The following is a 14,116-nucleotide window of genomic DNA, read 5'->3' as shown; positions in this document are numbered from 1 at the left end:
CCTCCAGGACACCAAAGCGGCAACGGGGATATCAAAGCTAGAAGCCGGACTGGTCCGTGGGTTGGGGCTCGCAGAGGCCTGCGCATGCCAGGGGAGTATAAGATCGGCTGTCCGCTATCGCGGACAGCCAATGTTTTATGCGAACACCCCCAGGCACGCTTCGGCCTCTGCGGCCCCAACCCACGGGCCGCCCAGCTTTCAGCTTTGATCCCCCCGCTACCGCTTGGGTGCCCCGGAGATCCTGCGCCGCCTGCTTTAATATAACCTCAGGTGCTCTCCTGAGGCCTCCGTTTGCCGGTTACATGTGCCCTCCTGGAGCAGTGCTTGTAAAAAATCCGATCTATCGTCACGACGAAAAAAGCGACCCGCGACTTATAAAACACCAGTCAGAACATTGTCCCTTCAGACACAGCGATCACCAAGCGGCGTCCGCGCCCACTGCCTCACCGCGCGGGCAGCCAGCGGCGGAGCGTATAAACCAACTCGACCGAACTCCGCAATGCCGGCATGTCTAGGGGACAAACGAATACAACGCGCTCTAAGAAACCTCCTCCGTAGTGCCTAGGCTGTCATATATTCAAGGAGCAAAAGCCCCCAGATCTTCTCTCTCGCGCCCGCTCTTACTCGCGCCTGCGCAGAAACGTCGAGCTCCGTCAAAAGTGGCACGCCCCGCTGTATCTACGAGCAATTCTAAATACGCACCCCGACCCGGGGTTGCCCTCACTCCTGAAGGAAGGAGGCTCTTGGATTTGAAATCGGGTCGTCTTATTAGGGGAGGTGCGTCAGGGCAATAAATTGTAGTGATCGTTTCACAGCCCTGAACGCTTGCATCAACGTAAAGCACGATGGATCCAAGCGGCAGGTTGGCATCTTGAGCTACAATCCGGTCATGAAGCGACGCTGCCGCGTGAGTTGATGTCGGGCGACGTATATCAGACGGCTTGTTATCGCTCAGCTGTACAAAACTCCGTGGAGGGAAGAAGAACTGGCGATGGTGGTGGTAGAAGGGAGTACGAGAAAGCGCAAGCCCTGAGAGCACACGTTGCGTGTGAAATGCTGGCCTTAAGCCTGCGAGCATCACGTCGCTGCTGCACCAACTCATCTAGTGTGTTCAGCTGTGCATTTTCTTGGAGAGCCACGATCGGGGTGATGCGGGGAAGGCAAGTGATGACCCTCATTACCTTGCGATTAACAGCCTCAAGGCGATGCCACTGTGCCCTCGCCAAATGCTGGAATTGGGCTTGATAAACAAGGCGTGGTTGGACTACCGCCTTCATCAAATGTCGCGCAACATATGAGCGGGCACCGTCCGTTTTAGGAGCAATGCACCTAATCAGACCCAACGTGTGAATCGCCTGCTTTTTCGTGCTGGAGAGCCAAGCAGTTCCGGTTCCCAACTCGTGGACCGTCAGACCCAGAATTTTTAAAGTTGAACATTGTTGAAGTGGGGTTCCGAACAGGTGAAGACGAATGGGTGTCGCATAGAGTTTATACCGGCCTCAGCGATTGGCCACTGACATGTAAGCAGATTTGCTGACGGAAAGCCTAAGGCCGACCGAAGAAGCAAAAGTCGACGTCATAGCTAAAGCTGATTGAAGGGCAGCAGCTTGAGTCTGCAGGTCATGATGAGTGCTCCAAACCGTGATGTCGTCAGCGTACAACAAGAACTTTATGTCGGGTAATCGTGTAAGCGCCACGCAAGCGGGATGAAAGCAATATTGAATATTGTGGGTGACAATACCGATCCCTGGGGTGCGTCGCTACGAGGGGCAAATGAGCCGATGGCGTCACCAGTGAGGCGAATTGCTAAGTGTCGGTCTTAAAGGAAAGATTTGACGAAATTCCGTACTCTAGGGAGAAAATGCAGCATGTCAATTGAAGCCAAGATGGCAGCATGACTGATGTTATCATACGTCTTTTCGAGGTCCATAGCGAGGACAGACAGTGTGGCTACGAGTTGACCATAAAACTGAGGATGCCAAGATAGCCAGCCCATATTCAGTACCTATCGATGGACGGAAGCCAATTTGAGCAGCGTGGTAGAAACCGTGGTGCTCTAGCCACCACGACAGTCGTGCGGCTGGCATTTTCTCAGCAAGCTTGCACAACGTTGATGTTAGGGAAATGGGTCGGAAGTTGTCAAGGTCTGTCGGCGGCTTGCCTGGTTTCGGAAGCGGGATCACAATAGCCGATTTCCAGCCCGGAGGGACAACGCCATCTAGTCATACCTTGTTCATGGTGTCGAGGAGTTGAAGTAGCACACCGCAACTCAGGTTCTTGAAAGCCTCATAAGTAATAGAGTTTGGACCGGGTGCTGTCTTGCGACTGGTACCATCTATCGCTGCAAGCAACTCAGGCATGGGGAAAGAGCTTGCAATCGCCACGGAGTCTCCTGTAGATGGTAACTTGTCGATATATGCTGGAATGCCTGCCAAGAAAGCACCATTGGCTGTTTGAGGCAACACGTCGTACTGAGGGGAATACTTCCGGGCTGCTTCTCTGGCGAAATTATCCGGCGACAAGCCAGCAGCGAAGCAGGCTGTGGCTGCCGCGTCTGGACGGCGGCAACCGTGTTCCATGGCATGGAACGTTTGCCAGAGAGAAGCATTGGATGAGAACCGCTCACACCACGTATGCCAGTGCCACCGCGAGAGGTCGCGTTCATATCTTCGGGCCTTAGCAGTAAGGAAGTTCAGTCTTGTACGTGCTTGTGCAGAAGTGGGGTCTCAGGATGCTGCCAGCTCAGCTTGTCTGCGAGCAGCCCACAAGTTGAGCAGGCCGATATCCGGTGCCGGTCGATCGACGTCTACCCAGCTGAAGGTTGTAGCTTCATTGAGCGCGCTTTGTATGCGGTCAACAAGTAGTGGTGACGAGTCTACAGAGGTATCTTGGAGAACAGAGCGAAAGGTGTCCCAGTTGACCGCAGTACACTTGTGGCGCAATCGGCGGGCCTGCGACGGATGAAGGCCGATGATGATAGGGTGGTGGTCACTACCCCAACAGTCGGGCTCCAGGTGCCAAGTGGGAGTGCCGGGACCCCACAACCACGTAAGATCCGGTGCGTATGTTGCACGTCGAGCATGAGGCACAGCCCGCGCTGTTGAATCGGTATGGTTCAGTAGTACAAACAACGCATCCGCCTAGGCGTCCCACACAGCCCTACCTCGGGGGCTAGAAGCAGGGTACCCGCAATCTGGGTGAGCGGCGTTGAAGTCATCATCATCATCATCATTAGCCTGGTTACGCCCACTGCAAGGCAAAGGCCTCTCCCATACTTCTCCAACTACCCCGGTCATGTACTAATTGTGGCCATGTTGTCCTTGCAAACGTCTTAATCTCATCCGCCCACCTAACTTTCTGCCGCTTCCTGCTACGCTTCCCTTCCCTTGGAATCCAGTCCGTAACCCTTAATGACCATCGGTTATCTTCCCTCCTCATTACATGTCCTGCCCATGCCCCATTTATTTTTCTTGAGTTCAACTAAGATATCATTAACTCCCCTTTGTTCCCTCACCCAATCTGCTCTTTTCTTATCCCTTAACGTTACACCTATCATTCTTCTTTCCATAGCTCGTTGCGTCGTCCTCAATTTAAGTAGAACCCTTTTCGTAAGCCTCCAGGTTTCTGCCCCGTAGGTGAGTACTGGTAAGACACAGCTATTATACACTTTTCTCTTGAGGGATAATGACAACCTGCTGTTCATGATCTGAGAATGCCTGCCAAACGCACCCCAGCCCATTCTTATTCTTCTGATTATTTCTGTCTCATGATCCGGATCCGCCGTCACTACCTGCCCTAAGTAGATGTATTCCCTTACCACTTACAGTGCCTCGCTACTTATTGTAAATGGCTGTTCTCTTCCAAGACTGCTAAACATCACTTTAGTTTTCTGCAGATTAATTTTTAGACCCACCCTTCGGCTTTGCCTCTCCAGGTCAGTGAGCATGCATTGCAGTTGGTCTCCTTAGTTACTAAGCAAGACAATATCATCAGCGAATCGCAAGTTACTAAAGTATTCTCCATTAACTCTTATCCCCAATTCTTCCCAATCCAGGTGTCTGAATACCTCCTGTAAACACGCTGTGAACAGCATTGGATAGATCGTATCTCCCTGCCTGACGCCTTCCTTTATTAGGATTTTGTTGCTTTCCAGGCACGTACCCAGGGGGGGGGGGCCCCGGGGGGGGCCCGGGCCTCCCCGAAATCAAGTGGCATACCCCCCCCCCCCTCCCCACCCACGCCACCACTCCTCACACATTCCTAAAGCGCCGCCAGATCAATGTTGAGACTTGGCAGCTGTTCATCGGTCAGCATTATGCTGCCTTTTTCACTCCTTTTAGATGGCGGTAGTTATCGGCATCTCTTGTAATGTGAAGGACAGTTTTCTCATAGATTCCGCACCAGCGCGATTAACTCGAGATGCGTTCAGTTGTCAACATCTATTCAACCGTCACGCGCATAGCTGTTGCTTTTGTTAGTTCAACCTTCTTTGTTGAGGCTGATCCTGGGACCAGGAGAGGGATGCGGCTGTTACTCAGCTGGTCTGCGCGCTCATGGAACGAGTTGCGGCCGGAGAAAACGCCAATTGCGTTTACCTTATCCCTTTGCTTCATTATTTCCTTGAGTTACGGCTCGCCGCGACGCTGGCAGATGCCCGGAACCATATACACGTGATATGGGTTAGATAAGGTGGGAAATAAAATAATGTGAAAGAGCGTCCATCATGAAACCCTGCAATATCCCTTATACCCATAAGCAAGATGAGTGTCGCCCGTTACCTCACCTGTTTTTCCCTAAATGTATAGCATTTTTCGTGCAAAATTGGCAACAGGAAACAAAAATCGCAAGGAGTTGAGAAATTAAGCGATCTTCTAAGGGAGAGAGCCAAGGCAACAACCAACCTGCAAGCAAAAGCGAATAATAAAAAAGTTAACCGTTGTTTATGAGAATATTTATGGATCAACATCTTTTTATTTAAAAAGGAAGTAGAGAAAACACCGCCGGAAGTGGAGAACAATTACCTGTTTTGAATGACGCTTCTACAGTTATCGGTCGAACCGCCTCACGTAGCCACTTCTCTGCTGTGCTTATGTGGGTGTTTTTCTAACATTTCGCGGTGAGCGCAGCACGTCTAGAATCGCAGAGTCCTGCGCTCTACGCGGTTGTATGGGACTGGCGGCCGCACAGCGTTACGCAATTCGCGGAACTGTCAAAACTGATCAATAAGGCGAAAATAACTGATATTCGAAACTAAAACATGAGAAAGACTGAAGAAGCCGTAAAAAATGAACGCAGCCTGAAATCAGTAAAAAGGAAACCTGGCATAGGACAAACCATGATGTATGCACTAAATGATAAGAAGGATAATATCATCAGCAATCTCGAAGATATAGTAAAAGCAGCGGAAAAAATTCTAAGCTGACCTGTATACAGTACCCAGAGGAGTCACGATACTTCACTTAGAAACAGTAATGAACAGGATACAGAAACTCTCCATTAACTAGCGATGAGGTGAGAAGGGCCCTGCAAGACATGAAACGATGAAGAGCGGGAGGAGAAGGTGGAATAACAGTCGATTTAATCAAAGATGGAGGAGACATAATGCTTGGAAAACTGGCGGCTCTTTATACGAAGTGTCTATCGACTGCAAGGATCCCAGAAAACTGGAAGAATGCAGACATTATACTAATCCACAAAAAAGGAGACGTTAAAGAATTGAAAAATTATGGGACCATTAGCTTGCCCCCAGTATTATATAAAATATTTACCAAAATAATCTCCAATAGAAAAAGGGCAACACTGGATTTTGTCAACCAAGGGAACAGGCTGGCTTCAGGAAGAGATACTTTACAATGGATCACATCCATGTCATCAATCAGGTTATCGCGAAATCTGCAGAGTACAATAAGCCTCTCTATGTGGCTTATATAGATTACGAAAAGGCATTTGATTCAGTAGAGATACCAGCAATCATAGAGGCACTACGTAATCAAGGAGTACAGAACGCTTACGTAAAAAGCTTGGAAAATATTGCTACATGCGTGTGGTATTTGTTTGTTAGAACGAGGCGCGTAGGCGCCATCACTCCAGAAAAGAGGAGGTAGAACGAACTGGGCTCGCGCTGTGAATCTAACCGGTCAGCGCTGCAACCGTTGTTGTAAATATAATCTGTAAATAGTTTCTCGTCTTACTGACTCGCCCTTCGCGTAAGAATATCTACAGAGGTTCTACAGCTACCTTAATTCTACACAAGAAAAGCAGGGAGATACCTATAGGGAAAGGGGTCAGACAGGGAGACACAATTTCTCCAAAGCTATTCACTGCGTGCTTATAAGAATTCAAGCTATTAAACTGGGAAGGCTTAGGAACAAAGATCGACGGCAAATATCTCAGCAACCTTCGGTGTGCCGATGACATTGTTCTATTCAACAACAATGCAGACGAGTTACAACAAATGATTGGAGACCTTAACAGAGAGAGTGTAAGAGTGGGGTTGAATATTAAGATGCAGAAGCTGAAGATAATGATAAATAGCCAGGCAAAGGAACAAGAGATCAGGATCGCCAGTCGGCCACTAGAGACTGTGAAGGAGCACGTTTACCTAGGTCAATTAATCACAGGGAACCCTGATCATGAGAAGGAAATTCACAGAAAAATAAAAATCGCATACGGCAGACATTGGATCCGGATCGCATACGGCAGACATTGCCAGCTCCTGACTGGAACCTTACCATTATTATTGAAAAGTAAGGTGTACAATCAGTGCATTTTGCCAGTGCTGACATATGGGGCAGAGACTTGAAAGCAAGTTAAGGACCGCGCAAAGAGCGATCGAACGAAGATTGCTAGGCATAACGTTAAGAGAGAAAGAGAGCGGTTTGGATCAGAGAGCGAACGGGTATAGACGATATTCTAATTGACATCAAGAGAGAAAAATGTAGCTGGGCAGGTCATGTAATGCGCCGGTGAGATAATCGTTGGACCATTAGGGTTACAGAATGGGTACCAAGAGAAGGGAAACGCAGTCGAGGACGACAAAACACTAGGTGGAACGATGAAATTAGGAAATTCGCGGGCGCTAGTTGGAATGGGTTGGCGCATAACAGGGGTAATTAGAGATCGCAGGGAGAGGCCTTCGTCCTGCAGTGAACATAAAACAGCCTAAGGTGTTCCTGATGCTAGCTGCGATTACCTTAGTAAATATTTTGTAGGCAACGGACAGTAAGCTGATCGGCTCATAATTTTTCAAGTCCGTGGCGTCCCCTTTCTTATGGATTATGATTATGTTAGCGTTCTTCCAAGATTCCTGTACGCTCGAGGTCATGAGGCATTGCGTATACAGGGTGGCCAGTTTTTCTAGAACAATCTGCCCACCATCCTTCAACAAATCTGCTGTTACCTGATCCTCCCCAGCTGCCTTCCCCCTTTGCATAGCTCCCAAGGCTTTCTTTACTTCTTCCGGCGTTACTTGTGGGATTTCGCATTCATCTAGACTATTCTCTCTTCCATAATTGTCGTGGGTGCCACGGGTACTGTATAAATCTCTATAGAACTCCTCAGCCACTTGAACTATCTCATCCATATTAGTAATGATATTGCCGGATTTGTGTCTTAACGCATACATCTGATTCTTGCCAGTTCCTAGTTTCTTCTTCACTGCTTTTAAGCTTCCTCCGTTTCTTGAGAGCATGTTCAATTCCATCCATATTATACTTCCTTATGTCAGCTTTCTTACGCTTGTTGATTAACTTGGAAAGTTCTGCCATTTCTATTCCAGCTGTAGGGTTAGAGGCTTTCATACATTGGCGTTTCTTGATCAGATCTTTCGTCTCCTGCGATAGCTTACTGGCATCCTGTCTAATGGAGTTACCGCCGATTTCTATTGCACATCCCTTAATGATGCCCATAAGATTGTCGTTCATATCTTCAACACTAAGGTCCTCTTCCTGAGTTAAGGCCGAATACCTGTTTTGTAGCTTGATCCGGAATTCCTCTCTTTTCCCTCTTATCACTAAATCATTGATCGACTTCTTATGTACCAGTTTCTTCCGTTCCCTCCTCAAGTCTAGACTAATTCGAGTTCTTACCATCCTATGGTCACTGCAGCGCACCTTGTCGAGCACGTCCACATCTTGTATGATGGCAGGGTTAGCGCAGAGTATGAAGTCTATTTCATTTCTAGTCTCGCCATTCGGGCTGCTCCACCGTCCAGTTTCGACTATCCCGCTTGCGGAAGAAGGTATTCATTATCTGCATATTATTCTGTTCTGCAAACTGTACTAATAACTCTCCCCTACTATTCCTAGAGCCTATGCCATATTCCCCCACTGACTTGTCTCCAGCCTGCTTCTTGCGTACCCTGGCATTGAAGTCGCCCATCAGTATAGTGTATTTTGTTTTGACTTTACCCATCGCCGATTCCACGTCTTCATTGAAGCTTTCGACTTCCTGGTCATCATGACTGGATGTAGGGGTGTAGACCTGTACGACCTTCAATTTGTACCTCTTATTAAGTTTCACAACAAGACCTGCCACCCTCTCGTTAATGCTATAGAATTCCTGTATGTTACCAGCTATATGCTTATTAATCAGAAATCCGACTCCTGGTTCTCGTCTCTCCGCTATGCCCCGGTAGCACAGGACGTGCCCGCTTTTTAGCACTGTATATGCTTCTTTCGTCCTCCTAACTTCACTGAGCCCTATTATATCCCATTTACTGCCTTCTAATTCCTCCAATAGCACTGCTAGACTCGCCTCACTAGATAACGTTCTAGCGTGAAACGTTGCCAGGTTCAGATTCCTATGGCGGCCTGTCCGGAACCAGGGATTCTTAGTACCCTCTGCTGCGTCGCAGCTCTGACCGCCGCCGTGGTCAGTTGCTTCGCAGCTGCTGGGGACTGAGGGCCGGGGTTTAATTGTTGTATTCATATAAGAGGTTGTGGCCAAGTACTGCACCAGGGTGGCCAATCCTGCTCTGGTGAGGGAGTGCGTTACCGGTTCTGGTCACTGGGTCACCGTTGTTCGCCGGGTCACCGTTGGTTCGGGTCACCGTTGAAGTCACCACCAACTAAAATAGGTCACGCAGGGTATTGTTGACGGACATTCAATAACCAGCCCAGATTGATCCTTGAAGAAGAGCCACCGGCTGGTCTTACGTAGTATGACACTACCACAAGAGTTGCCTTGGGTAACTTCGCAGCTACTGCCACTACTTCCTCATATGAGTTACATCAGTTTTCAAGAGAAAGGCAGACCTGAGGATAGCGCGTATCAACATACACTGCTGCTTTTCCTGGAGGGGCAGCTGTGTGCACGCGACGGTCACCCATCGAAGGATACACGTACCCACTGTAGCCCGGAATGGCAGGCAATGCGTTGGTCTCCTGTAGTAACAGGGCCCACACCTGCAGTTCGTTCATACGTAGACGGGATTTAAGCACCCACACTTTCGTGGAGAGACCTCTACAGTTCCACTGTAGCCCACCACAAACAACCGTACCAGTCATTTTGATTACGATTCCAGGCGTTGTAAAATCAAAGATGTCAGGGTGGATAACTGGCTGACCATGAACCGCAAAAGGGATGTTGTAGACCTAGTAGAATCTGCGAACGATACAGCAGGGCGTGACATAGACGTTGATGTAGCGGAATCGATAGTTGCAGTGGTGTGAGATTCCATTGCACGTCGGCGACGCGCAAGTAGTTCACGGTACTGTGGGAGCATGGAAACCTCCGCTAAAAGGCGGGAAATTCGATTGTAAACTGCTTCCATATCATCACGCGGACGTTCCAGCACGCTCTCCTTCTGTGTGACCAGCGGACGACGGTGGTCTTTGCGAACTTTGTTACTGTAAGTCTGTTGGGAATCATGTGCAGGCGGGTCGGGCTCGGAAAGCTCTGGCCAGTCGTCGTCTTCCCACTGGAGCGCCGCAAACCTGCTAGATGTCGGCGCTGGTTGTGTGGCAGCATGCTGAGGCCATTGCTCATGAATCCCACGACGAACCTTCTCAGTGGCCTTTTGCTTTGTGGGACAAGTTGAAGAAGTGATCTCGTGGTCGTCGGTCTTGCAGAGTCCACATCGGTAAGACACTGTGCCAGCTAGTACAGCTTTATCTGGCGCTGTAAACGGACAGGATCGGCGCATGTGGCCAGGTCGGAAACAGTTGTAAGAATAGACGACACTGGGTTTATATGGCCGAGGTCGTAGAATGCAACTATAGCAGTACAGGCGGGCTGGCGGAGTTGGTGGGCTCTGCAAGGTGACCATGCAAGAGCGCCCCTTTCCCATGCAGAGCGCTTGAATGACACGGGGAGTAGGACAGTAGAGCTCACGCTGGAGAGCAGTCTGGTCCTCGCCAACGTCAGCGTTGCAAACGACACAGAGATGTAAGTCCGAGCCCTGTACCAGATACACTTGGACCGGCACGGTGACTTCGCTTGTGATCGAGAAACGCCGAAGCGTTTGCGAACGCTCGACAGCAGCCAATGTCCGGAGCCACACAACGATGGTATTTGACTTCTTCCTGGCCGTGAAGCTGCGGAAGCCTGTGGTGCCAAGACAGACGTCTAGGTTCGCCGGAATAATCCTGTTCAGAATCTCCGTGAGGCTTGTGGGGGCCAAACCTTTAATGGTTGCTTTACAGCAAACCGAGCTCGGTGTCGACCCAACTGGGTGGTCAGTCGTTAGACAGGAACACTTGCCTTGGTAGCCGCTGTCGGCCGAAGATGAATCTGGTGCAGATTGTTCCGAAGGACGCTTCTGAGAACCACGGGGGGCCGACGGCACAGATGGTAGCGCAGAAGACAAGTCCATAGGGGTACTCGGTTCGTCATGCACAACAATTGGATCCCCATTCCTTATCGGTGACTGGGAAACCATCGCCGGGCTCCGCCCTAGGGGCAGATCACTCACGGTCTGATGTGCATTTTGGGAAGGTCGCGGGTGGGCTGTAGACGAAAGACTTGGAGCAGGAACCAGGAGCTGGGATCCAGGCTCAGGTGTCAATTGTGCGGCCGGTGATGCCGTCGTGACGAGCGGCGCCGACGAATCTACCGCTGCCTAGTCCCGGTGCACAATTCAGCTGCAGGGCCGAAGGAGTGACATTCGCTGAATGCCAGAAAACCAGACTGCGCGTGAGCGTCCGGAGCGTCCTCGGATGGCTTGTGGTCTAATCTCTTGAAGTACGGAACGTATTTACGCGGAAGGCGAGATTTTTTACAGGAGCGATGAGCCGCCACCTTAACAGGGACACTTCATCGTCTTCCTTCCAGTGTGCTATTTGTTGTCTAACACACACACACACACACACACACACACACAAACACACGCACGCACGCACGCACGCACGCACGCACACACACACACACACACACACACACACACTATATATATATATATATATATATATATATATATATATATATATATATATGTACAGTTGAAACTCGATTTGACGAAATGGTGACCACGCTCGAATTATTTCGTTAAATCGGGAAGTTCGTAAAACCGAGAATTTTTTTTGGTCATTCGAAATCTAAAATTGTAACGTAGCGACACGCAAAGGCTACCGCGGCATTGTATTTCCCGCTAAACCAGCCCTCTGTCGCATTAACCATGAAATAACGAACGCAACCACCGCCACCCCTACTGTTGAGCCGGCTGTACCGTGCATGGGCGTGCTGTGCAGCCTCGTCAAAATAAAGCCATGGATGTGACCATGGCTCCTAGATGCTTGAACGCGATAGCTTTAGAGCGTACGCTCGAAGAAGAACCCGTCTGTGTCAAAATTAGAAAAAAATCACCGCTTTTCTTCGTTAGATCGGGAACGTCGTAACATCGGTGTCGTTCGAGTTTTTACTGCATACATACATACATACATACATACATACATACATACATACATACATACATACATACATACATACATACATACATACATACATACATACATACATACATATTGTAACGATGTTTAATGGCCGTGAACTGAGAGCCGCACATGAGCAAGAGTCCCACCACGAGCGGCGAACCCGTTCCTTGCGCTGGTGATGATGATTGGCTTGCGTCCGTCGTCTTCACTACACTTACTGCCGGAAACGAAAAGGAGCCATCCTGGCGATTCAAGAGTTCACGAAGAGCGGGTCGTTGTATGGCTTGAGGCGTTGCACAAGAACAATATCTCGTCTCCAACGGCGCAGGTCCAAAGACGGCGTGACGCGTTCGATGACGTAGTTCACAGGAGATGTGCGCTCGATGATGCGGTAAGGGCCTTTTGTACTTGGGCAGTAGCTTCGAAGAGAGACCAGTTGCACTGGCAGGAAATGACGGCCACACAAGCGGGCCAGGAAGGAAATTGGGCTTGTCGGTCTTCTCGGCGCGGCTGCCCTCCTGGGGCTTCTGGTCAGTTGAAGTTAAGGGGTGAGCAAGTTTTCGGCACTCCTCAGTATGACTCGCAGCGGCAGAAACGGGCGCACACTCGGATGCATCCGGCCGGGTCGGGAAAATTGTGTCGACAATGTGCGACGGGTAGTGGCCATACAATAAGAAAAGATTCCGAATGCGCACACTGGGGATCAGCATGGAAGGATGCGCAGATTTCGGTGCGCAGGCTTCGAGGTATTACCGGTAACCACTGGCGACCGTCTCAGTAATAATTACGTCGGGGAAGTAGGTCGTTGCGAATAGCGAAATGGTGAGCTCGACGACACCGCGTGTGAGTTGTCGGTTGTGATGACGAATCGAAGAGAAAATTGATAAGGGAGGCAATCCAGAGGTCCTTGCACTGCTCGGAAGTAATGGTTGCAACGTCAGTGGACGAAACGGTAGACTGAGACGTTGGGAACAGGAAATGTCGGGCAAGGGAAGACGTGACAGGGCGTCGGTGTCGGAATACTGGCGTCAGTTTCGGTACACGACGCGGACGTCGAAGTCTTGCAGCCGAAATGCCCAGCGAGCAAGGGGGCCTGAGGGATCTTTCAATGATGAGAGCCAACACATGGCATGATGGTCTGTGACGACATTTATTATTGTTGTTATTCTTCTTGAGCGCGTTTGCCACTACTCCGAGTCAGAAATAAACACTCACAGCCCTGTTGATCGGTTGCACCTGAAGGACCTGCGAATGATCGAAGGAGTTCGTGACGGGAAAGTAAAAAGAAACCCGCCGGTACAGAGCGAATAGATGCCTTAAAGCTCAGATTGCAACTTAGGTGCAACACTGACCTGAGTGAGCTTCGCTGCGACAGCCTTTCAACGTCAGTATATTCGTTTGTTATGCTACGACGACTCCTTTTCTGGCTTACAAATCGGATGTCCTCACTCACTCTGACCGGATGGCGCCTTCCTTGACCGCCTTCGCCAGATGCAGAGCCATCCTGGACATCTGGTAAGTGGTGTTGTACGCGGCGCAGGACACTTGCCTCTTTAGACTGGAATAGAGAAACAGAGAAATAAATGCGATGAACAGGCGAAGTCGGATTTATTTATTTACTTGCGTCGAAACCGATTTTAAGGCCTTAGGCAGGTATGGCAAAAGAAAAGGAAAGCAACAACCTGACTTTGTTCTTTCTGTCTTTGTCTCTAGCTCATTTTAATCTCCAGTGTGTTTTCTTGTCATCTCTCTTCTGAGCTGTTTTTAGTGTATCCGTGACGCATAACTTCAATTCCGACTTTTTTGCTCTCGTTGCGTTAGCTTTGTCAAGTGCCCTCTTATGGTCTTTCTTTTACTAGTAAAATGTGAAAGTTAGTAACCGGCGCTACTGAAATGCGCCAGCAGCTCTAAAATATCAACAAATAACAATAAAAACAGCCAAGAAGCAGCGCATTTAAATATATAACCACTTTGCTCGACGACAACACAAATAATTTACTCGCCCAACTGGCAGTACAAATATGAGATAATGTGAAATATTCAAGAATGCAAAGTTTGTGCGATGTATCGTTCAAGGAGAGGTTAGAGCCAACAGTTCAATTACAGACAGTACAAATAGGCAATATAGAATCAATAACTAATCTCATGTCATCGAAATTATGCGAGAAAGAAGACGCTGCGGCGCATTCAACAACATTGACGGACAAGATATTACAAAAAAGTTGTGTGCCTGTCACCAAAATAAA

The 14,116-nt window shown here is 49.1% G+C and overlaps 1 protein-coding gene across 1 annotated transcript in view; it reads right to left on the bottom strand.

Annotated features, from left to right (window-relative positions):
- The window catches only part of LOC126524629 (isoprenyl transferase-like), a 42,901-nt gene that overhangs the window by 3,743 nt on the left and 25,042 nt on the right, over positions 1 to 14,116 (bottom strand). The window contains exon 5 of the mRNA XM_072286789.1: positions 13,324 to 13,428. Within this exon, the coding sequence (XP_072142890.1) occupies positions 13,324 to 13,428 (105 nt within the window). The remainder of the gene's footprint in view (positions 1 to 13,323; positions 13,429 to 14,116) is intronic.

The sequence above is a fragment of the Dermacentor andersoni genome, chromosome 3 (assembly GCF_023375885.2).
Source record: "Dermacentor andersoni chromosome 3, qqDerAnde1_hic_scaffold, whole genome shotgun sequence".
NCBI lineage: Eukaryota > Metazoa > Arthropoda > Arachnida > Ixodida > Ixodidae > Dermacentor > Dermacentor andersoni.
This window is presented reverse-complemented; position numbering and strand designations above follow the sequence as displayed.